General features: G+C 36.7%; 1 protein-coding gene across 1 annotated transcript; it reads right to left on the bottom strand.

Moving 5' to 3' along the window:
- Window positions 1–316: 316 nt before the first annotated feature.
- LOC129365227 (LHFPL tetraspan subfamily member 3 protein-like) lies at window positions 317–25,643 on the bottom strand. The gene is made up of 4 exons (XM_055038300.1): window positions 24,253–25,643; window positions 4,836–5,072; window positions 3,381–3,408; window positions 317–2,418 (listed from the first exon to the last, which is right to left on the bottom strand). Exons 1-3 carry the CDS (start codon window positions 24,677–24,679, stop codon window positions 3,392–3,394), a joined length of 681 nt encoding a protein of 226 aa, XP_054894275.1. The 5' UTR covers window positions 24,680–25,643; the 3' UTR covers window positions 317–2,418; window positions 3,381–3,391.
- Window positions 25,644–26,417: the final 774 nt, after the last annotated feature.

Raw genomic sequence — 26,417 nt, 5'->3', positions numbered from 1 at the left:
TTGTGATAGTCAAGAAACAGTCTGGAGACTAACTAAACTAAGTGATTTTTTTTTCTTTCAAAAAATATATGCACATTTATGATAAAGAGTTTCTATTCAATAGCACTGATACTGGTTGTTAAACTTGGAGAAACCTTTTTGCCAAAAACTCTCTTCAGAGATTTCATGTTATTTCAGCTAAAGTGATGTTTTCTCTGCTGAGTTTTCTTTGCGATGAGTGGCCACAAAAAACAGTGCCTATTTCATATTACCCCTGGTAAATGTGTGTTAATATAAATTCATATTAATCCGGAAAAATAATCTGAAAAGACAATAATAAATCCAACCATTTAATTTGAGTTCTCTGGGGATTATGAAGAGAAAACGGCTCATAGCATCACCAGATATTCACACTTTGATTCACACCACAACTACATGGAATGAGTTTGAAACAAAGGTCAAATCTTAGGCTCCGCCCACACGTAACCAGGTACTTATGGATCTGGTTACACAATATCTCTGCCACATTGGGTAAAAAGCAAATAAACCTGTATAAGAATGCAGGTGATCATTGTTTTAAACATGTTAGCTAAAACCTACATCAACCAATCAGAATCCTACAAAACAATCACAACTTCCTGTCAGGAGTTAAATATGGCACCAGGAGGTCAAGTTTTGTAGGTTGAACTACTTTTAAGTAGTCTACTAGAATATGAAGGTGATGAAGTACAATAAATTGTGTCAAAGAAAGTATATATGCAGAAACACAAATATGTTTCTAAATTTTTCAGACTTGGGTAAAGGTTGTGCTTTTCATATATATACACAACTCTGGAAAAAAATTAGGAGATCACTGCAAAATTACCACTTTCCCTGATTTTATTTTATTTTTTTAAATAGTTGTGTGTTTGAATAAAATTAACATTGTTCTTTTATTCTCTGAACCACTGACAACATGTCTCTGAAATGCCGAGCAAAAATGTCGTATTTATTAGTGGGAAATGAGAAATGGTCAAAAAAAAAAAGATGCAGAGATTTTAGACCTCAAACGATGCGGGAAAAACAAGTTCATATTCATTTAGAAACAACAACACTAATGTTTTAACTCAGGAATAGTTCAGAAACCAATATTTGAAAGAATAACCAGGAGGGTTTCAATGAGGTTAGGAGCATTGCCTTTTCATAATTAATAAACGAACCCTCCTTTCTGTTAAGACAGGCATAAAACACAGCAGAGGCTTACAGTGAAAACCTTTATTAAGTGTTCATAGTCTTAAATGAATCTTTTTAGTTGCTCTAACTTACTGATTTATCAATATCTACAGAATATCTATTTACACAATAACATGTGCACGAGTCAAACGTCCGTCTTGACTCGAGTTCAGATGTCAGCCACGCCTGTCGCTCCATCGCATTACCCTGTACGTCCCAACGAAACAAACAGAGCAAGGTCATTAAAGAAGGACCCACCTAGAGACAAAGACAGATATAAGATACACAAGAGGACGGCTAACTGCGTGTGAGGTTGGCAAACTATTACACTCATATCACACTTACAGCGATGCTGCGTGTTCGTGCATGCTCTCATCAAACACACATACGGTTAAGCTCATGTAGCAGCTAGACGTCCTGCAGCTGGCAGTTCAGATAGCCGCCTTCACAGTGTCGATACGCTAACAACAAAATATTAACGCCCCTCTCAAACTTGAGCACTGTGCAAAGTTGGGTAGTAGATAGGATGTAGAACAGGTTCAGTTAAAATCCTTGTAGATCACTTTTAAATATTGTCTGTACACACTTTGTAATTCTAGTTGCCTCTGTCGTATGATAATATCACTACAAAACAGTTTTAAATATCTTTTTCAGGGAAATAAAGTAGCATATGAGAAAGAGAGAGTAAAGTAAAACCTTAACTTTGTTTAACCTAAACACTACAGATTAATCCGATATAATTGTTTTTTTTCTTCTTCTTCTTTTCACAAATAAAACATAATACTCATTCGGACGATGACACACACATTTTGGTGTTAACATAGGTTAATACTTGTAATTACATTTGTGTACAGACTGGTGTGAGAGTTGGAACATGTGTGGTTATGCAGAAAGAGCTTCAATGTCTCAGGTAGTTGGATAAAGGATATTCCATACGAATGCTGTTCTCCTCCACAGAATAACAGTTTGTGCCCTTGCCATGGTCTGTGCATTGGTGTGCAAGGGTTAAGTCCTTTGATGACAAACGGCGCTCTGGGCTCTGTCTAAGTGCTGGAAACAATGAAAGGGAGCGGTGTGGATGGATGTCAAAAGTAGGTTACAGTGGTGAAAAGGAAGGCTGTCTGGTTCCATTGTTTTCCAATTCACCGTCGCCTCTGTCTGCTTTCCTGAAAAAGGTTGTTGAACGACTGGTACTGAAGAGGATCGGACAGACGGAACGAAGCGAACCTGCAAAAAAAAGAAAAAGATGTTGACTGAGCAGCGGACAGTAGCTCTGATCAAATAGTTACAAAACTTAGACTTTTAAAAATAAATGTGCTTGATGGAAATACTGCAATTTAGCACAAAAAAAAATTGTATTTTGCAAAATTAACTGGTAATACTTTTTCTTTTTCGCATCACACAGGTCAACAACTGGACATTACTACTGGCAGAGAATACAAAGAAGATGACAGCAAGTAGATGGATGTTGATTCTTATTTTAGTTGCATTTCACAGCAAAAACACCAAATCTTATTTTAAGTCTCGATCCTAGTGCAAATATCTTATTACACTTTAAATAACTCCAAACTAATTTATAAGTATCTCCTCAGCAAGCTTGTTTTAAGTAATTCCTTACAAATAGTGAAAAAGTCCTTGCTCCATTGATAAATTTGCTTATAATAAGACAATTTCTCCATGTTAGAATGAAAGAATCTTCCTAAGGAACAACTACATGTTATTAAGGAATTATTTGCTTAAAATAAGTTCCTTTATGCTGCTAATAAGTTACCTTTCAGTTAGTTTTGCCTTAATTCAATAAGATATTTGCACTAGAAACTCGATATTAAAACAAATTGGGGGAAATTTAAAGCAGAAATAAGTTAAAAACAAAATTTCTCTCTGCACAAATGTACATTTTCACTGTTCAGAGGAACAACGTCCAACGAAATCAAGAATTTGGGTCAAGAATGTGTGAAAAACATCAACTCAGTGAGCTGAATACAAATGCAAAGCACATTAAAGATTTTAATTTTTAATATGTCCTAAAACATATTATTACTATAGCTCAGAATTTGGTGCCACATATGAATGAGAAATAAGTGGATGTTGTTGTAAATGTTGCTTTTGTTGAACTAAAAAAGTACTTTAGATCCTCAAGTCTATTTATATGGATGCAAATAATTTTAATATGTTCTCCTTGAACTTACCTAAAAATCAATTAGGCATTTCCTCCTTCTGTAAAAAAGCAGAAATAAAGAGAAAATTAGAGCAACGCAAGTAATATACTGTCTCCCAATTAACAGGACTATTAATAGTGTTTAGCGTAATATATTTTATGGTTTAGCTCTATTGCCAGATTCATGTTTTATTGCTTCTTTAATTAGTGTCTAATGTCTAGAGGTATCTATTTTCAGTCTGGTGAAAAACACATAGGTTTTCATAAATCAAATTTCTAATCTTAAAGCAAATCTTAATGCATAAATTAAAATATTCTTGCTTCCTCGAGGTACACATTGTAAAACATTTAGTTGTGTCTACTGTCTTCTACTCTTTAAGTCAAATAAATGTATCCAGTTTTAGCTGTTGAACCTAAATGTGAGTTTGTGAAAGATAAACTTACAGCAGGAAGTTGTGTTAACTTTTATTAATTCAGTCAAACCTCCAAGAGTTGAATAAACTAGAGTTTTTAGGTTAGCACTTAAAAAACTGAAAGAAGAAAAAGACAGGAGTGGGAACTATTTCCCAGAATGCTTAGCGGCTTGTTTCTGTATCCTGAGATGGAAGTGCATTACATTTATCTGACTCTGGTGTTTTATTAAGGAAAATGTTTATTTTAATGCAATTCTCAGTTAGCAAAGCTTGAGGATAATGTCCTGTTCACACTAAATGTTTCTGAGCTGAATTCATTGTTTAATAAAATTCATTATCAGATCAGAAATTTTGTTCCTGCAGTTTGAAACAATAATTTAAATAATTCTAAAGTAAAATAAGTATTTTAACTTGATATTGTGAGTAAAATAATAGAGAAATGTGGCTCTTTATCTATTTTTGTTTTTGCGTATTGTGAAATAATTCTTTGGTTTAATTTGCAACGTTAAATTAAACCAATTTTAACTAAACTGACAATTTAAGATTTATGAAGTTAAAAAACAATGTTTAGAGAACTTGTCTCTTGTTGTTTAATCAACTTAAAGAACTCTTGGAAGTTTGACAAAATTAATAAAAAGTTAACAAGTTAAAAAGTTAAACTCAACATTATAACATAGTAGACACAACTAAGTGCATTTAAAATGTTTTACAGTGTTGTAGTAAATGTGGCAAACTGGCTGAGACCTTTTATGTTTCCAGTCATAACATGAGAGGCTGAATGCAGAACTGCTGTAATATCTGAAAGAACTGCCACTGAAACAAGCTCATTATGCTCAACAAGCCTCTCTTTGTTCCCCTCATTATTCCAGTTCTAGCCCTGTGATGTGTTTTAAATGCAGGCGGTAAATTTAGCTGTAAATCTGCTTGCAGTGTTTAATCTGAACACCGATTCAAGATCAGTTCTCCTTCTTAGATTTTACCTTCAACAACAGAAGCCAAACTTTTTCCTGACACTAGATTTGATATTCCTGAAAGACATAAAGCATCAAATTTCATCAGATACATATTTGTACCCTTGCTCTCAGCCAGCAGCTCCTCCGTCATGAGTCCGTCCTGCCGGTTCCCCAGGACGAAGGCCAGGAATGAGAGGATGAGCGCGTCCAGGATGCCCATGATTGCCAAGATGTAAGCCCAGCGCACTGAACAAGCTCCCAGACTGTATTTGTCTGTCTGCTCTCCGCACATCCGCCGCACTTCATCGCTATCCCAGCCATCAGGATAGATCATACAGCCCAGCACCAGACAGACACCTAACAGAGAGAAGACAGAGCAAATACAGAAGTTAGAGCTGCAGTGTGAAACCTAAATAAAAAATATCTGAAACCAGTAGCGCCTGCAGCTGTGCAGCTCTACACACTGTACGTACCTTCAGAGTTTTCTTCAGGTAAAAGAGAAGTTATTAGATTATTTTTATTGTCTAACCCTCTTTACTATTAACAAAATTTTGTAATTTCTGTGGAGGTGGTCACGTGTCCATCCTAAACGTAAATGTTATTGGTCAGTTCAGTGTTGCTTACTTTGCTGCTTGATGCTAAAACGAATAAACTGAGTCTGAATCCTCCCGTAGTTCTAAGAGGAGTTGAGTGATCCCTGCTTGAACTTTTTTCCGTGTGCAGTTCTGTGTCACCGGTTTATGAGCTTTTTTTGTGTTGTTTCACAAACCGAGGAGCTCACCCAGTTGGCCGACCGTGACATCTGCTGCACTCATCCTGAGCATGCGCTAAGACTGCGGGTAAATCAGTTAAATCTAGTTGAGACTTTGTCAAAAAGAGTAGAAATTAAGCAAGCATTGTTGCTTCACCTTCTCCTCTGGACGTCTGACAAATCACCTGAACCTGGGAACCTCCATCCTCCACTTCCCATGGGTCACACAGGTAGGTTTTGCTTTCTTGTCCTTATTAATTAGTGTAATTAAAAAAAAAAGAAAAGCTGATTAGATTAGCTGTTTTTGTGGACCATGTGCTTTATGTGCATATGGCCTGTATTTGTGTGGTGTTTTTTTTATTTTTTATTTTTTGCGACATGCACACATGATGCGTGTAACATTTTGGGGTTGTGCAGTGATAATATTATGCAACTCTCCAATAATATCCTGCAGGCGCCTCTGGTTGAAACTGTCACTACATTGTGACAGTCTGATACTGGATTGATAATTTGTGAAAAGAAAATTAAGCTCTTCTGTGTCTCCCAATGCTAACTAGAAACAACCAATCAGAGCCAGAAGGAGGGGCTTAGTGGTGTCAATCACAATCTTGTGGCTGTGTTCATTCCAACTTCCTTTCTCTCTGTTAAGCTGCAGCTTCTTCCTGTTGTGGTGAATGCTAATCTAGCTAGCATGGACACCAATGACGACGGATAAACCGTTTTCCTGGAACACCAAAATAGAGTTTCTCCGCCAATAATATTTGTAATGCAGTGAGTAGTTCAAGTTCAAGTTTGTTATAAAGCACAAGGCAGTTCAAAGAGCATTACATCGTAAAATCACAAAAATACAAAGTTATGAAACACATTGTCAACAACATTTTGTCTGGTGCCATTATTACACATCAGAATGTTAATTAGTGTGACATTTATTATGTTTCAAAAGGAAGGATTTAAAGGAAGTCAGTGTTTCAACTGTTTGGCAGTTTTCAGGAAGTTTGTTCCAGATTTGTAAGCTGATTGACAGCACTAAGTCCCTCCTCCTACCTCTGATTGTTTTTTTTTGTTAGCATTTCTTCAGACAGCGAGGTCTTTTCACAGATTAAAAAAAACAAACTTTTTTTTTTTACACACTGCATCTTTACATTGCAGTGTAATGATTTATTTTAAGGCTGATATCCAGAGAGGAAGGACTAACTGAAATCATCTTCTGGTGTAATTTCCTTGCAGCCTCTCCTGTGCTTGCATGGTGTTGCATTTATCCTGCTGATTTCCATCCCGGCTCTTTGCCAGCGGGTGAAAAAGCAGACAGTCAACACCAAAATAGAGCTGAGGAGAGTCATGGAGCGAGTAACTGTGTCTCAAATCCATGAAAGCGTGGATTTTGTTGCATTAAGTCGAGCTTGTAACCTGGACAATCTCTCTTGAAATCATACAGCTTTTAGCTTTCTCTGAAGTGTGAAGACTCTCAAATGTTCATTTAAAATGAGTTTCCTTTCTGTGGTGAAGAAGCAGCACCAGAAATTCAAGAGCTTGCACTGGTCTCTTTTAGTTTTGGCCCCAAGGGTAAAATTCCTCTCATCTTCAATTTGAATGCAGATCTCCTCTGCTGCATCCCAGCAAAGGAGCTGAGTGTACATTTATCCTGAGCGCAGTCTACATAAATAATAAAATAATCTGTTTTTTATCTCCCTAACCACTTTTTAGCATTGCATCTCTTGATGATGTGAGTTTCTGTTCCAAGATTATTGTAGTTTGCCACCTGCCATGCAAACTTAAAAGGGAATATTCATATATTTCTCACAAATCCTTCGCAGCACAGAGACACTGCAGTTTGTAAGTTATTCTGCAGCCCCAATAATTCTGACCTACATCAATTATTAAGAAATATATCCATGTGAGAAAGGGAGTAGTGCAGGAATTACAGAGCCATATCTTTGCTTCAGATTGTGCAGCATACCCTAGAAACAGTGGGAATCAATCGTCTGTTGTAGACTTTACTTCCTTATCCCTCTGGTTTTTGTTGTCATTACTAATTCATATTGACACGGAAATCCAGAGCAAAAACTACTCAACCAGCAAACAGCTGACTTGACTCATTTACTGCCATGTTGAACAAAACTCAAACGTCACAGTGCTGCTCTACAAGTTCAGCTTTTATGAATGAATGGAGTTCACTTGGCTTGTAGCAGGCAGCAGCACCAGATTACACAACAAACCCACTTCCCACAAGGGAGACTTAAACAGGCAGGGATACGGCCTCACAAGCACCTGAGTCACTCATCTCCACCAGAGCGTAAAATGTTGTAGGATCACTGTCTGTCAAACGTGCTTCAGGAGTCGGCCTCAAGACTCGGGTTCAAAGCGAAGGTCACTGAGGCCGACGGCTGCGTTTAAATCCAAAAGAGGACTGCTGTTTCTGAAGAAGGCACTATGCTTTCTTCTTCTGGTTGCACACACTGAAATGCATTGACTGGCAAATGTCAGAGAGCTGTTGAACTGCTGTTTACATAACAATTTACCAATTTTGTTGTGCATTTGGTTTCATAGCTTTGTGATTGAGGAAGAGAGTGAGGAAATGAAAGAGATGACAGGAAAGTCTGCTTCTATGTTCTCTATGAGTCCTCATGCATTCTTTTTATAGATCCTTCTGTGTGCCCCCCACATGGACTTGGCTTCATCCGATACCATCATGAATATTACATGGAGGCTCAGGTGGAGAGAGTAGAGCTACAGAGCTTTAAAGCAAGTAAGAGATTTTGAAAAAGAAAGAATAAGGGAGCAGATGAAATATCATTGGAACTGGAATTGTGACCCATTGCAAAACCTTCACGATTATTTTTCTCTCCTTTCTAGTGCAAACATCTTAAAAAACTAACGTATTATTAGCTTTTCAGCAAGATATAAGAGCTTATTTTAAGTCAATAATTCCTTAATATTGATGAAAAAGTGCTTGTGTACCCAGGTTGTATTTCCACTTTGTTCTAATTACACCAAATGTCTTTTTTTTTCTTGTCCAGATTCTTGCTTTACCTGACTGTAACACCTCGGAAAACTCTGTCATTGTTATAACCGTGTGACTTTAAAATTGAGAGGCCCTCCCTCTAATTCTTCTTCTGTGGTATTTTTGTGAAATTGTTTGCATTCTTTAGGCCCTCCTCTTTGTCATGTTGTCCAGCGGAAGAGATAGCTGTTGTTTATTTTTTTATCTAAATACAGCCAGTTTATTTATAGATTTTTATAATCACCATTGTCACATATAAATCCATTCATTAATGTGAATATTTTTAAGTGAACTAATGACAGTAAAGAAGCAGAAATTAACTTTAGTTTTGCTATGTAATTTTGTTTTTGTGAAGGATTTGGAGATGGCAGCCATAACATGCAAAAAGCATGTTGTGTTTCCAAGTATTTTTATCTAGTTATAGTGCAAATATCTCAGTGTATTTGATCAATATGCCATGTTTGATCTCAGACAACAGATTAATAACAGGAAGAGAACATGTTTTGGTGGCAATACACAGTGTACCAGGAATGCACTAATCTTCAATCACAGGCAGGCCCAGTTCGTCAGATGAAGTCTTGCATAACAAAACATTTCATTAAATAAATCAGAGCATTAGCCCACCCCTTTGAATTTAGTATGTTCACATTCCACATTTTATCATTTTACAGCCAAAAATTTGTAAATGTACTTTATTAATGTTTTATTTACACAACAAAGAGCAGTGCAAAACTGAAAAGAGGAAAAGAAATGTATATATATATATATATATATATATATGGTGGTATACGCTTTATGCCCACGAGAAACGCTTGGACATTTCATATAACTACCTAAATTCCAAATTATGTGATATGTGTGTATTTATCACATTTGTTTATGGTGAAATTTCTCCATCTTTATTTTAAATGTGAGGCTCACCGCTATTGGTTGAGCGCATGGCTTCCTGCTCTGTGATTGGTTTTGAATTCAGCTTCTCCTCTCTGATTGGCTGAGAAAAGGGAGGGAAAGGGTCCGACAAAGTGGAGTTCAAAAACGCAGTAGTCGGAGCGTTTTCAATGTTACAACAACGGTCTTGACTGAAAATAACGAGAAAACAAGCTACTGCAGATGGGTTTTTTTAAAAAAATAAACCATCTGCACCTAAAGTCCAGGGTAGAACCCGCCATTTTCACAGCCGAAACCATCGATAATGGGGTTGATATCAACATTACCTTGGTAAGTGGAAGTGGCTAGCAATACAAATTAGCTGAAGCTAGCTCAATTAGCAACTGCTTGTCATCGCTCAGTTAAGGTATTTCCAGTAACATTTCATTTAATGTAATAATGACAAATGTTCACCACATACAGTATTAAATAGTAAACTGTAGATTCATCTCTTCTTAGAAACAGCAGCACAGCTGACAGAAAGCAGCTGTCAGTCAGAGCTAAGATAAGCTAGCAACTGACTGCATAATCCTGCTCTTTACCTCCACCTCTCCTATTCTCAGGAGAGATGGGGCAGATCAGGCAGGCAGGCAGGGAGAGTGAGGAGACTGATTATGAGGTAGGATGAGCCAGAGATTGTGTTATATATATGTGTGTGTGTGTTGGGTACAGTTTGTGAGGAGGATTGGGTCTGAGCCATCGTTCAGTGCTGTGTGCAGACACCAGGAAGCTCCAAACGCCATATGTTGGAGTCTCTTATCAGACTGGCTCCCCATTTCTCCATTTCTACTTTTTTTTACAGGAGAACCTTCAGCCAGAGACTCATTTAACCTAAATGCACCACAAGAGACAGAGGAAGTCATTTAGACTTTACACACTGCAAAAACACAAAACCTTACCAAGTAATTTTGGTCTAGTTTCTTGTGCAAATATCTCAGTAAACTTTAAATAAGCCTTACTTAAAAGTACCTTTTCAGCAACATGTAGGAGCTTGTTTAAAGTAAATAATTCCTTAATATTGATGGAAAAGAACTGGTTCTATTGGCAGATAAATGTGTTATAAGTGAAAAAATCTTCCACTGAAACAAGAACTTTTTCATTAATATTAAGGATTTATTTATGTAAAACAAGCTCCTATGTCTTGCTGAAAAAGTTACTTCTAAATTAGTTTCGTCTTATTTCAAGTATATTAAGATGGACCAAAAATACTTGTTGAGATCTTGTTTTTGCAGTGAAGTCTGAATGACTTAAATCTTATTTTATCTGCACTCATTTATAGATTATTTGTAGACTAACATATTTGAATGTTGATACTTATGTATTTATATGCGGTCTTATTGAATTACCTGCATCACTCTTACGTATATACAGCAAGAGACCACTTAAAATGACCAGTTTCTCTAATTTTCCTTTTTATAAGTACATGTTTGACTAATGTGAAAATTGTTGTTTTATTCTGTGAACTACTGACAACATGTCTCTGAAATTACAAACAAAATTTTAGTTTTTATTTGCAGGAAAGGAAAAATGGTCAAAATATTAAAAAAGATGCAGTGCTTTCAGATTGCAAATAATGCAAAGAAAAAAAGTTCATGTTCATTTAGAAAGAGGATTCAAGAATCAATATTGCAGTGGGTTCTTGTTTTTTTCCAGAGCTGCATTTATTTTATAAACTTTATCTTTTATGGTTATATTTACATTGTTCATATTTAACACCTTATATGGAGCAGCTTGTCAACAAATAAGTAATTTCCCTTTGGGGATGGATAAAGTACATTCTATTCCCCCAGACACCTGCCTTGTTGAGTCTTTTCCATTTCCTGGGAACAGCGGGATAAAGCAGTTGGGGGAAAAATGAAATAATAAAAAAAAAGCTTGCTGGCAAACCGGCAGCTTATATAAGAGATGGTAGGTAGGGCAGCTGAGGTACGCAGAGCGCTGCAGGGAAGTCTGACGGCGCACCAGCAGATGGCACAGGATGACGTGATGACTGGATTTGTCACAACCACAATTCCTCATTTTCCAGAAGAGGCCAATAAATCCCAGAGTCACAGATCCTCCCATCATCTCTCACCGTCATTTGCAAATAGGCGGCCGGATCCCCAGTGACCTCCACAGCAGCAGCGGAATTGGATTTGTGTGTCTGGTTTGCCAACAAACACAAACATCCCTGTAATCTGTTTTGGTGTAACGCTGTCAATGCAGCTGCGTGTCTGATTGTGGCTTGTTACAGACGATGCTGCGTTTTGGATGGAAATAAACACTTTGTCAGCCTTTTCTTTCATTGGTCACACATCCAGAGCGAGAATGGAAATCACAGTTTTCCCAAACACGTTTTTTTTTATTATTGTTGTGATTCTCTTTGTTTTCTCCTTGTATTTAAAAAGCTGTGACCAACAAGATTTATTATGGTCTTGCTGAACAGGGCTGCATCTCACTGTGTAATAAAGCCACATTAGACACTGCAAAAACACAAAATCTTAAGTATCTTTGGTCTTGCATCGAGTGCAAATATGTTTACATATTTAATGTTTATTTAATTTTCTTTGTGATCAATAAAGTATTTTAGAATTTGAATTTCAATAAGACAAAACATTTTAGCGAGCTATAGGAGTTTGTTCTTAGGAAATAATATTTAGTACCTCTGGAATATTATTTCACTTACAAAAATACATTTTACTTTTGTCATAATTAAAATGATCTGCAGATGGAAGTAGTACTTATTTAGCAATATTAGAAATTATTTTCTTTCAACAAGTTCCCATATTTTGCTGAAAAGTTACTTGTAAGTTAGTTTTGTCAAACTAGACTGAAGTCCTTGGTAGGTTTGTGTTTTTGCAGTGTGCTAGATGAATTTAAATTATCTAAGACAAAATTAAAAACAAAATAGTTTTCAAATAAAAAAGAAGGAAACTTCCCAAACTAGTCTTGGTCCCATGCGATATTAGAATCGTCCTTCTTGTTAAATTAAAATTTTCCAATTTTTTTATTTCAGTTTCATTAGTGACCCTCAGACATGATTACAAAGAAGCTATAAATCACTGGAGTAGAATCTGTCTGACAACATGAAGTAGGCTAAAAGATCTCAACAGGAATCAACAAACAAATTCAAAAACAGATGAGAAGCAAGTCGTTGACATCTCTCAGTACTTGCTACACTAAATGTATTTTTTATTTTAGGACTGACTTTGGGACGTATTAAGTTTGTGAGATCTTAAAATGTGGTTGATGCTCTGAAACATTTCAGTTTGACAAAAAATAAGTGAAAACTCTGGGAAGAAATGTCTTCACAGCACTGTGTGTGTTTTAACTGAATGTCCCTCAACTCAAAGCACCACTTTTCTCACCATGATGGACAGAATTTAAAATATTTTACAAACTCCCCAAGTGGCAACATAGAGGCGGTGATGAGGTCATTTCAGGGTAAATCAGAGCAAACTTCCTGCTGGTTGCTTTGAGCGTTTATCCCAGTAGGGTTTCGTATGAATATTCAAACGAGTGTTTGCCTCAGTTTCATGAACGGACAGAAAATACTGCAGGTTTAATATTAATATGAATATTAAGAGTCCTGCATTGTCATGACAGAAGGTAAGGGAATCAAAGAAGTTTAAAAAATGAAACAATATTCATTACTTTATTTAAAACAGCCTTAAAATTAGGCTTGTGATTTGGGTGACCTATCAACCAAATCATCTTTGTTTTGTCTTTTCATCTGCATGTCTGTTTTCCAGAGAAAGCGCCAGGCGGAGGGAGACATGCAGGTGCGGTGTGACAGCACAGCTGGGCACCTGATGCGACTCACGCCGCTGAGACTGGATGCAGGAGGCCCAAGGCTGAGCTCCACATCGAGGCAGAGCCGGGGGAGCCGTGCAGCGCTTCTCTCCTGGTGTGACTTGCCCTGTGCACAGAGTGAGTCTCTACGAGTTTCTGTCTCCATGCAGCAAGCGGAGAGGTCAGAGCGGCTGGCGGAGAGGTCAGAGCGGCTGGCGGAGAGGTCAAACCCTCGGCAACAATCCTGTTTGGCCTGGGCTGCTAGAAAAAGAAGGAGTGGATTTCTGCAAAACTTTCTAAAAGAAAAAAATCTAACCTCCAAAAGTAAAAAATTTGCTAGAAAAAAGAAAATTTGAGATTAAATTCTGAAAAAGCAACAAAATTCTGGCCTCCAAAAGTTTTAAAGAGGAAAAATCCATAAATGTTTAGATCAATCTCAGAAAATTTTCAGAAAAAAAAGTGGAAAAACCCTTATAATTTTTAAATTAATGTCAGAAATTTTCTAGAAAAAACAAGGAGTTTCTGACGTCCCAAAGTCGAAAATCTGCTTTAAAACACAATCAGAAAATGTAATCTCAATCTCAGATATTTTGTAGAAAAACAAAACTAGGAAAGCTTCAGAAGTTGAAAAATGTTGGACATTCTGCGAATTTTTTGTCTTTTTTTATTTGGAAATTTTCAACTTTTACAGCTAAAAAATGTTGCTTTTTCTAGAAAATTTCTGTTTTGTTTTTGCTAATTTTTGAATTTCAGAGCTCTATAATCTTCCAATTTTTCCTAGAATATTTCTGAAATTAGTCTTCAAATTTCTTAATTTTTGGCAGAAATGTACCCCCTCTTTTGTCTCCATCTACAAAGGCCATAATATCATCGTAAGTTACAGGTTTTGATGTAAACTCTGATGTGAATTGGGCAGAAAGTATCTGTTAAGTAAAGCACAGTCAGTAATCTGAACTGGACAAGTGCACACTGAAAAGCAACTTAACGTGCAGCTTGAGATTAATGTAAACTATTTTATTTCATTTTCATAGTCTTGGCATTTAAGATTACAGATTCTTTAAAACACAGTTTCTTAGTTAAAGTAGATTCCCATAAAGTATCGTTAAGAACGTATCACATAAAATTTAGTTTTCACCGCCAGACGAGATTTTCTTTTCTACTCCTGAAATTGATTCAACACTGAAGCTATACTGACTCAAACTTCCCCTTTAGGTTTTCTGTTCTGTGAGCTTTACAGGCAAACGATGAGACAGATTACATCCGTCTTTCTTACAGTTTAGTCCCTCTTTACACTCAATAATTAAGACTTCTTAGAAGCTGCAGTGATGACCGGATACGCTGAGAGATGGCCTGAGACAGGGACAATAAAATGCCCTAATCACTTGTAGATAAATGGGGCAATTAAGAGGGTATTATGCATGCAGTGAGAATAAATGAGGTGTGAAAATGTGTGGTGAAGTTGCACAAGCTTTTCGAGAGGGAAAGCAAACAAAGAAACGTCTCCATGATGAGAGCTTTGAGAAGATACTCTAATAGCAATGAGAGAATATTAGCTTGAAAATGTGTCAAATTTTAGACGTCGAGGGACTGAATATGTTTGAAGACAGCTGGACACCAATTTAAGACGGTACTAAAAATGAAATTAACGTGAAAGTGTCAAAGAGTCAGCTGAAAGTAGAGCAAGAGAAACTTTTAAAAGTGACTCTGACAGTCTCCTCTGGAAGAAGAAGAGTGTGTTTTTGAGATGAGCTGTCTCCAGTCCAAATCTATTTCTGTTTCAGCGACTGGCAAACACTTGATGGTTTGCTGGAGGGAAGTGGGAAGCTTCCAGGCATCCTTTTATATTCCACTCAACAAAAACTTCTGTGGTGTTTTTTTGTTGTTTTTTTTTTTTGCCCAACAAGCACATCATGCCTGGAACTTACCTTTTAACTCAATTCACAGGGTTTATTTAATCAAATTGTCTCTGTTCTTCTAAAATAAAAGTTGGAAGTTTTGCAATTTATGGTCCCATAGAAATGTGTTGCTTTTTTCAGTGTTACCCTGAAGGCAGCAGGAAGTCCTCTGATTCAGTACGGCTGAGCATTGTGGTCCAAAACGACTCAAAGAAAGTCTAACAATTGACAGTCCTGCAATAGAATGATACTTGTAAGGTTGCTGTGTTTTGTTCACTGCAGAAACACAAAAATTTAGAACGAAAATGTGATGCATTATCAATTTTCTAAAAATTTTCTGCTTTTTTTTCTTGCAAATTTATGAGTTTTGGAGCTCGGAAACTTCCTTTTCTTCTTCTCCTGAAAAAGATTCAACATTGATGCTAGTATGACTCAAATTTATCAGAAATTGTCTAGAAAAAAATAAGGAAATTTCTGGGCTGATAAAGTGAAAAAAAAAAAACTCAGAAAATTTTTAATTAAGCCCATAAAATTTCAAGAGAAAAAAAAACCTCGGAAATTTCTGAATTCTAGAAGTCGAACATTTTTTTGAAAACCTCATACATTGTGAGACCAATCAGGAATTTTCTAGAAACATTAAGGAAATTTCGGGGCTCTTAAAGTTAAAAGTTTGAGAGAAAAAAAAACTGAAATATTTTAACTAACCGCAGAAAATTTCAAGAAAAAAACTTGAACATTTCAGAACTTCTGACGTAGAAAATTTGCTAAATTTTGAGATTAATTTTCAGCAAGAATTTAAACCTTCTAAAAAATAACAAGAAGGAAATGTCTGGACTCCAGAAGTTTGAGAGCAAAAAAACTCAGACATGTTTAGAATAATCTGTGTCTGACTCAAACTTCAGTTTCTCTGTTCTGTGAGCTTCACAGTTAGACGATGAGAGTGTAGAGCAAGACTGACTACATCCATCTTTCTCTCTTTACACACAATAATTAAAACTTAGAGGATACGCTGAGTGCAGTAGTGCAGGGCTGTAAATGTGTTATTAATTGTCCCTTAAGGTGGCAAAATCCCTGCATAGGTGCAGCTAAAGCCAACACGGCAGGTTCAGGTTAAAGCAGAGTTCAGTGTGCAGAGTTGCAGGGTGCACAGTGGGGGAGGGGTTCGCTGTAAAACCGCAACGAGTGAAGCAGGAGGGAGTCAGGGTGGAGCAGAGAGCTTATGTAACGGCTCCAGATGCAGCTGAACCTCCACAGAGGATAAAAACCGGCGAGGCGAGTGGCGATCAAAGAGACCTCTGAGTTCTCACTGATAATAGACGCTGCACCAGCGATGTTAAACCTAGTTTCATTTTGGGCCAAATCTGAAGTCAAAAATGTTCTTAAAGGGCTGGTTGTGCCAAAATGTATTAATAAAACTTATGAAATTGCTAAAAAATTAATAAATAACTGTTTCAGCATTAAATGTGTGTTTCTTAAAATAAAATAATATTAAACATCTTTTCACACTGATCAGTCCATCCAAGTGTTTGTGATTTATTTTTGGTGGTTTCTCTGTAATACAAAAATCTGATTTTTTTGTGGTGCTAATTTAGAAATGTCTTAGAAATATTGTACAAAAGGGATTTGTACAATATTTACGCTATTCTATGTTGTTAAATGTGACTTTTTATTAATCGTCGTATTGGTCACAGATATAACTTGATGTGAAGTAAGGCTGAGGCAGCAGTCACTTAAACTCAGTGTTTTTCACCGATTTTGAGAAAAAATATCAATAAAATCAGAAAAAATGTGGGGATCTATTGAGTCTAGAGGGCCGCATAAGAAGCTACGGCGGGCCAGATTTGGCCCATGAGCCTCGAGTTTGACACACTGTCAGTTTAGAGACGCCACACAGTTTTATTTTACCACTGAAATCTAAACTAATATTGTAATGCACACTGAAACTGTAAATATTAGTTAAATCATCATGGTTCAAGCTGGAAAACATGAAAAACTTTTTTTAAGCTTTCAGAAACAAAATGGCTTCGTAATCCATAATCAGATTTAAATATAAATTCCTGTAACTGTTAGTTTATTTACGCGATTGAGATACAAACACTTTTAATCCAATTCATAGTAAACATTACCGCCAACATCCAGTGACTCTTTCTTACTCATTGCAGATAGTAAACATTCAGCTTCTGTGCACAAACCTCTGGAAAACTGCAAAACAGGCGAAACACTGAGTTCCTTTAAATCAAGACTAAAATCCCTCGTGTGTAGAGCTGCTTTGGAATCATAATATGTGAAACATTAACCAACATTCTGATGTGTTACGACGGGAAATGAACTGTTTTAATTGACTGTGTAATCAATGATTTTGTATTTTTGTTTTTCTGATGCAAAACACTTTAAACTGCCTGTTGCTGAAATGTGCTGCACAAATAACTGTGATTAAACTTTGCTAATATAAGCAGCATCCTGCATTTTTCTACACAAAAGGAGAAAAATGGAAAAAATGCAAAGAAAATCTGCAGGTGTTATATTTATGAAATTATTTAAAATGCTCTTTTTCTACAGAAATTAGACGTCTTTGCTCACTTAAAATATGTTTTGTTTCCAGTTTTGCAAGTAATCATTTTATGGTGCTCTGGCTCTATGTTTAGGTTTTTAATGCCACAAAAAAATATATTTTTTTTGCAGATTCAGTTGATTAAATCAAAAATAATACTGTCATCACTGGAAAAACACAAAATCTTACCAAATATTTTTCAAATGTACATTTGAATTAAGACCAAAAAAAACAAACAAACAAAAAATCTTACAAATAACTTCATTAAGATTACAGATTGTTTTAAGTTAATACTTTGAAAAACTGCTTAATATTTATGAAAAAGTACGAGCTCTTTGGCAGATTATTTCACGTATAACTCGAAAAAATGTTTTGTTTATAATTCCATTAATCTGCCAGTAGAACTAGTAAATTTTTAAATCAATATTAAGGAATTATTCATTGAAAACAAGCTCATATCTTGATAAAGTTACTTGTCGGTCAGTTTTGTTTTATTTCAGGTAAACTAAGAAATTTGCATTAAAAAAAAAACCCAAAACATTTTATATCTAGTATTTTTGTAGTGCTCCACAAGGACTTCTTTTTAAATGCCTCCTTTCGTGGAGGTCATATTTGTGCAGTGGATGATAAATAATAGTTGTCCTGGTGGCAGACGCTTTGAGCAGAGCTGTTTTGCAATACTTCAATTTAACAGTTTCTCTCTATTTAAAATGTTAGACGAATAACCAAACCTTGGTTGTAATAAAGATGGAGGAGGCATGAAGGACAAATGATGGCTCTGCAAGGATTCAGAATCACAAAAAACCTTGAATATTAACACCTAAAGAGTCAAGTTGTGCCATCAAAGCAGCATCAGAAATTGTATTTCAATAAAAAAGAAGTCATATTTTAATTTCTACACCATTGTGGTTTTTTTCTTCAGCGATGGCGAATAAACCGAGCTCTCTGTAAGTCGGTCCTTCATGTTTATTATCTGTATCTTAAGAGCAAAAGACAAAATCCGAGAGAACCGCCTGATCTCTAAAGCTGAAGCAGCTCTGATCCACCTCTGCATTCAACAAGACTTTAAAGCTGTTTCAGAGAAAACCTCTCAACAGATGAAGCTGACAGAAAAGGAGAGATGATATGTACACTGTAAAACACTTGCAGGTGGTTTAACTTGAAAATGAAACACTCCCAAATAAAATCTTATGTCATTAGAAGTCACTTCTTTTATAAAAAAGCTTCTTCAGTGTGTAACTGAACTCTGGATATTGTGTGAAACCTGGTTGGAGACAAACAGCAGAGATATGGAGGCGTGTAAAGCAGTGTTAGGATATAAAATTATCTTAAAAGCTTCTAACAACTCACAGAGCACCGTTCAATCTTTACTTGAAAATCTGTAGAAAGAAAGAAAAAATGGTTCACAGATTATTTCCGACCTGTCTGACTGAAGTTTGGCTGTTTTGCAAAGAAGAATGGGTTTTTGGTTTCAGTGCTTGAACTGGGAGAGGTTCGCTGTAAATAGGGGATCTGCCAGGCGCTGAGCGGGGAGAATGACTGGAAACAGGGACGAGTACATTTCTGCCAAAAAAACTCAGACATTTTCAGATTAATTGCAGAACTTTTCTAGAAAAACAAGGACATTTCTGAGTTTGAAAAGTCAGAAAACTTCTAAAAATATATATTCTGAAATTTTGAGATCAATTTCTGAAATTTTCTGGAAAAAACTCAAAAAGTTCTTCTTTCCAAAAGTCCAACATTTTTAGCTTTACTCCTTTTTTTTCTTTTATGCTCAAATATGCCGTATGAGGTCTTCCTTTATAGTAAGATTTTGCATGGGACATCTTACTATAAATAATAAATTTCACATAGGAAAAATTTGACGTAAATACCTGCCATAGTTTCTGAATTTTTACTTTTGAAAATGTGTAAAAACGGTTTACTTGTCTGACCAATTCGCAGTTATGTGCTAGTGTCGTATCAAAAAATATCCCCAAAATGCACTGAAGTTTGTGGATGTAACTTGACAAAATGGGAAAAAGGTCAAATGTTACTTTTGCACTGTAGTTGGTTGCAAAAATGGTAGCTACACTGAAAAATACAGAATTCATAAAAATGTATTAAGTTTATCCAATTCAATATTTTCAGTTTTTTAAATTTTCAAGATAAACAAATGTGTACAAAGTGATTAACTTAATTCAATTACTTGTGACCAATTTAACGTTTTTTTTATTTGGAGCTGCTTTCTCGTTTTTCACTGTAATGATGGAAAAATTATGCATGGATGAGGAATTAGTTTTAATTAGTAAATTAAGAAATGATGTAGGTAATGGAACAGAAATGGAGCTTTAATTGTTACAGAAAAAATAAAACATCTCACAAGAAATTTGTTTCATCCAGATCAGGTTGCAATCAAAGCAATCAGGCAAATGCTGCAGAAAGTGCTTCCCATGCAAAATCTTGCTATAAAGGAAAACCTCATACTTTATTTATACTGGAGTAAGACTTTAAAAGCCCGTAGCGGCCACCTTAACCGGTCTGCAGATTTCAGAATAACTCCGGTTCAAAGATTGGAGAAAAGGTGAAAACACACTGCACAGATTTAAGAATAGAAAATATGAAATGAGATGAGGTGCAAAGATGGAAGGTCTGAGAGAAAAGTCTTAGTTTGCTCAGCAGAAAAAGCATTCTCTGACATCTACATGCCCTGAATCTGCAGACGTCCAAACTTAGCTCTAAAAGACGAATGTGGCTCCATCCAGGGCATTATGGATGCATCATAGATCTGTGCACTCAGCTTCAACTGTCATGTAGACGATGTGAGACTTCTGACAAGTCCTGGACGCTGGCTACTTTATTAAATATTCAGCAAAAAACTCTTCCAAGGAAAAGGATGGAACTATGTGCCAGTTCTCCATAACTTGTTCACCGAAAGGCAGCTGAGTGCAAATCTTAGCATGTTTGACATCAGGTAAAAAAACCACTGCATCAACAATAACTTGATAACTATTCAAACACTTTTTATTCTTTTTAATTTTGTCACATTACAACCACAAGCTTTAGTGTATTTTAAGTGAGCAGTTAGCGCTGCTAGTCTTCATCTAGTCACATCTCAATATTGACTCTTTTTTTTCTTCTTGGCAAAATAACTAACCACCACAGAATGATACTGCCACTACTATGATTTACTATGAGCACGACGTGTTTAAGGATATGCGGTGAGATGTTAGCTTTCAAGCTAACATCTCACATATCTTTAAACACATCGTACTCACAGTAAACACTGTTAGCTCTAAAGCTAACAGTGGCTTTAAAGCTAATTTAAAGCTTAACACAAATGTAAAATGATACATTAGTGACATTTTACATGTTAAAATAAATGTACAAGTTAAAATAAATGTAAAATGATACATTAGTGACATTTTACATTACACGTTAAAGTTAAAAATAGCTTTAAGGTGTTAGCTTTAAAACTAGCTTTAGCTTTTAGCTTTGTCCTGAATTTTATTTAGACCTGTTGGAGTAAATAAAAGTGGTAATCCCACTTTTCAGATTTTTATTTAAGAAAATAAAAACAAATAAAATGCATAGAACCTTATATTCTGGTTCTATGTGACAAAATCACAACAAAATGCAGTTTGTAGTTAAAATATGGATGCATTTAAATAACAAATGCCTGGTTAAAACCTCTCAACATTTGCCAGAATATAGAAACGATGCATCGTCTTCCCTCACATCTAATGGTAAACAATATAAAATGACAAATTGGCAACCCTTTTCAAAATCATTTGGTCTTAAATAACCTGGTAGCATGCTAGCTGAAAGCTGCAGCATCAATCTCTAAAGACATGCATGCGAGTCTGTGGAATGACCCGCGATGATGCTCGCAGGAGCAGAAGGAAAGATTGATGCCATGTAGCAGAGAGCAGTGCCCTGAATACTGACTGTGTCATTAATGTCCTCCAAGCCTTCCAGCAGCAGCAGCACGGCAGAAAGCAAGCGGAGGCTGACCCTCCATCGCTTTTTATTTCAGATCCTCTCAAATCCACCAGGTTTGACATACACTGCGCAGTAAAAATCCTTCGAGGTGACAAACTGTGAAAGGAAACAAAAACAAATTTGTCTTTCCTTTGCGCTCTTCTTGGCAGGCTGACGTGCCGTTTATCACCATCACGCTGATGGTGTGTGGATGTTGATGGGCCACCTGTCCTCCCTACGGGCCACTCAGCTAAGGTGTGAGTTTAAACATCAGCTAAGTAATAATGTTTGACAGCAGTAATAAGCCAGGCCTCCCTGTGTCAGACTGCCATGACCGGCGCCTCTTCTCTTAGCTTTCTCTTTCATCTCCTTGCAGTGAAACCAGCAGCGGCCTCATTAGAGAAGCTTATTGTCTTAATTCAGCCCAACATGACAACTCAAGATGGAGCTGTTCCAAAATAACTGCACTGTAAAACATTTACCGGTGGTTTGACCTGAAAATGAAACTCCATGATATAAATCTAATTTAAATCAACAAGAAAATTGTTTTGGTTTAACTCAGAAATTCATGAAGTCGATTTAACAACAAGAGACAAGTTGTTTAAACATTTTTTTTAACTTTATCAATCTTGAATTATGAGTTTTAACTTAATGCTGCAATTTAAACCGCATAATTATTTCACAAGATGCAAGAACAAAAATAAAGAGCCACATTTCTCTATTATTTTACTCACAATATCAAGTTAAAATAAATACTTATTTTACTTTATAATAATTTAAACTCTTGTTTCAAACTTCAGGAACAAAGTTTCTGATCTGATAATGAATTTTATTAAACAATGAATTCAGCTCAGAAACATTTAGTGTGAACAGGACATTATCCTCAAGCTTTGCTAACTGAGAATTGCATTAAAATGAACATTTTCCTTAATAAAACACCAGTCAGAACAATGTAACGCACTTCTATCTCAGGAGACAAAAACATGCCGCTAAGCATTCTGGGAAATAGTTCCCACTCCTGTCTTTCTCTTCTGTCAGTTTTTTTAAGTGCTAACCTGGAAACTCAAAGATTTGCTGCTGCTACTTATGGCTGGACTCTTCAGATGAAATGATGGCTTATGTCGTCCACCCACAGTCACAACTAATGACAAAATGCTGCAGCTCAATCGTCGACCTTTACTCAAATTTAAAACCACAAAAAGAACAGCTGTACTGTACACATTTGATTGAAGGAGATTAGAAGAAAATCTGGTGATTGTAACGGCTCAGATTGGGTTGAATGCCTGCTGTGTGTTATGTAAACAACTTAAAATGGGGCAATGATGAAGTTTTCTTCATAGAGCTAAATGGGTATTTAGTAGAAAGTTTGCAGCATAAGCAGAAGGTTATTCTATCACAAAGTCCTGTAGCAAAACTCTGAGGTCCAAACAATATTTAGTATTTATGCTGAGTATAATATACTCAAACTATGCAGAGTATAGTTACTGTAAGTATAGAGTGTAAAGTACACTGAATTGCACACTAATCAAGTGGTGACCACCTGCTTTTATTTAGGAGTATCAGAATAAAGTTGTTTTTTTTTTTTTTTTTTTTTTTCGTTTCAAAAATTAGAATTCTTTGGACACAATTAATGATCTATTATTGAAAATTGGTGTCTAAAAAACGATGGAGGAGTCAGAAAGAAACTCAAATGCAGAGCAAGATGTCTAAAACATTTCAGCACCTCAGACAGAACTGTGAGTACCTGGAATTAATTATCCATTCACTTTTCAATTACTTTTGATATAAATCAGTGTATTTTATTTGTCATACATTCTTAGTTTAGACAATTATAAATCTTAGTGTAAGCATTGATCAGTTATGTTAAGAATATACTGCAATATGAAGATTTATAAGATGAATTTTAAAGATTTGATAGATCAAATTTTTATGAAAATCATTTATCCAAAGTCATTTTCTATACCTGATTGCTTAATAAGAGAGACACACTCTTCAGATAAAAACATAATGAACCAAAATAAAGAAAAGATAAATAATATGCAACAAGTTCTTTGAGATCGAAAATGGTTGGATTTCTTAGTTTTGATTAATTTAATGAACAGGAGGTGAAAAAAAATCTAATAAATTCATAATTAGACTGATCAGAACCGATTAAGGGAAAATCGGCCAATTCCGTTCTGCAGCTGATGGATTGATCCAACTACATTTTATTACTACAGTTGTTGTATTTGATTGATATTGACAAGTTAATCTAATCAGTTTATAGATAAATGTCAAACCAATGCATATTTTATAACCGTATAAAGTAGGAGTGAACTGATTATTTATCGGCGCAAATTTACTTAATTTTGGGGAAATTAAATGTGAAGTCAGTTGTGTCCAATAGTATTTCCTACCTCAGTAAAGGTTTAAAACTCAGTTATATTCTGATTATCTGATTATCAAAAATCCTTTTCTGCTCCACTGTGAGAGACTCAAAAAGCAGTCCACCATGTTTGCAGTTAATTGTTGCCAACTCAGCAAGTTTTTTGTTGTTGTTGTTGTTGCTATTTTTAGCCGCATGTCAGACAAATAAAAACAAAAATTGGTAATCGGCTAAAATCGGAACCGGCTTTTTAAAGATGGGTCAGAAAAGTCCAATCGGTGCAGCCGTAGTTTAAAGATGAGGTTTCCAGACCTACCTGATGCTGCCTGCATCCAGCCGCAGATCTTGTACACGGTGGAGGTGCTGAGGAGGAAGAAGAGGCTGAAGCAGCCGATGCAGGTGACCACCAGCATCATTGACATTCCAATGAAGAAGGAGGCGGCCTTGAACGCACTGGAGGGGATGGCGGCGAACTCGGTGAAGCTGCCCTGGCAGTCCAGGTCCTTGGAGAGTCCGTCCCCGACGCAGTAGTGGAACAGGCCGAAGTAGCCAGCCTGCGGGGTGTCCACGCCATCCCCGATCCAATAGGGCTGCGAGAAGATGGTCACGTTAACGATGCCGAACAGGATCGTGAAAATGGCCCACAGGAGTCCGATGACACGCGAGTTGCGGACGTAATTGGTCTGGTAGAGTTTCGCGGCTTCTGCAGACGGTAGCATTGATGCGGCAGATCCAGGTATCATCTTATGCAGAGCCGAAAATGAAATGAAGGCTGCGGTCCGTCCGTGCACCGAGGAGGGGATCGAACATGGATGTTGAAAGACGCTTTTCTCCCGGTTCCTCCTCTTACACAATCATAGTTAAAACAACGCGCCGGATCGGACGAGCTGTGTCTGTGCAGCTGCAACACATCTGTCAGACGGGTTCAGGCTCATGACGTCGCATCCCCCTCCACCCCACTCCAAAAAGAAAAATTCAGGCAGTGGACCAAAGTGAGGAGAGCTCGAACCCTGGATGTGACCCGACTCGCTCGCAGCTCATCGCCGCCGCATTTCGGTGCCCTTGGAAAAATCCAGCGGAGAAAGACGCGTTTTCACAACGACCTCAGCTGCAGGCAACACCTAAAAAATCAACAGCTTGCTGGGAGGAAATGTCTCCAAACGGGACCCGTTCGCTAAGATCACGCATCAAATCACCCCCCCGCGAATTACGCATTCAGATATCACGCTTCTCTTTCTCTCTCTCTCTCTCCGGTCGTGAAGCGTAAATATATTCTTCACAGCAGCATCCGCTGGGCTCCCGGTGATGCTGCGAGTCACAGAGGGAGGGGCGCGCGCACAGATGGTGGACGAGCGCGCGTGCGGTGACACACACCTTCTGGAGAACGCTGCGTCAACATCCAACGAACTGACGACACATCGGTGCCAAACGCATCAGCACATGCGCGTCTGCGTCCGTCTCAGCTGGATGACAATCTCCTTTCATGCACGAGGTTATGCAACAATTCATGAGACTCATGCGCACAATTCCTTGCGGAAAAAATGCAAAGATTAAATCCTCAGATTTGGTTTTCCTTCCCTACTAAATGCCAGAGGAATATATAAATAAATAAATAATAACTGCTCATACTCTGAATGTTTTTCTCATTTTCTCATATGATTGTATCACAATATTACAACTTTGTTTTTATATTATTATGACTTTATTTTTATATTTTATCATTATTATTGCAATATTTTGATTTTATTCTCAAAATTTTATGCTTATTCTTGTAACTTCATTACTTTATTCTCATAATTTTTTTTCTTAGTATGGCCCTAATACTCTGTCATATAAATCAGATGTATTTATTTTTTTTACATTATGTAAAATAAAGGCATTAAACTCGTTTTTGTCAGATGCAGAATCTTTTTCTTACAGTCACACATTGAAGCAAGTTTCTGAATACCAAGAAGCCTCATGCTTTGCCAAGACAAAATGTCAAACTGTTTTAGATTTATGAAACCCGGTTCTGTGTGAAAGTAAAAAAAAAAACATTTTTTTATTAGGAACAGTGGAAGATCAGAAAACTGTAAAAATGGGAACAGAAGAAGCAGCTGACCAGAAGAACATTAATTCAAAAAGAAATGGGTGCAGGATTTTTATTTTCACTAATTTTCAAAAAATTTGAAAACACACCCCTCGACCTGCAGAAGGCACTCTGACCTTTTCCGGCTCTAGACCTCGGACTTGGAGGCACTGATCCTCATCCCGGCCGCTTCACACTCGGTTGCTCATCGCTGCAGCAAGAGCTGAAGAACATCATCCGCAAATGACGTGGTCCTGCAATCCTAAGGCCACCAAAACGGATCCTCTCAACACCCGGACTCATCATAGGGGTCTTCAGGCTTAGTCTGGTTCCTCACCTTGGATGTGTCTGAATGCTGACCCGACCAGGGACAGCAGAGCACCTGGGATCATTGGGGCCCTCAAACCCCTCCA

The sequence above is a fragment of the Poeciliopsis prolifica genome, unplaced genomic scaffold (assembly GCF_027474105.1).
Source record: "Poeciliopsis prolifica strain line A6 unplaced genomic scaffold, Auburn_PproV2 SCAFFOLD001, whole genome shotgun sequence".
Taxonomy (NCBI): domain Eukaryota; kingdom Metazoa; phylum Chordata; class Actinopteri; order Cyprinodontiformes; family Poeciliidae; genus Poeciliopsis; species Poeciliopsis prolifica.
This window is presented reverse-complemented; position numbering and strand designations above follow the sequence as displayed.

What these genes read in the sequence shown, in the direction of transcription:
- LOC129365227 (XM_055038300.1), bottom strand. Translation starts at nt 24,679, where the DNA reads ATGATACCTGGATCTGCCGCATCAATGCTACCGTCTGCAGAAGCCGCG. An exon ending in CTGGATGCAGGCAGCATCAG is followed by an intron (nt 5,073 to 24,252) that starts GTAGGTCTGGAA and finishes TCTCTCTGTTAG; the next exon opens with GTGTCTGTCTGGTGCTGGGC.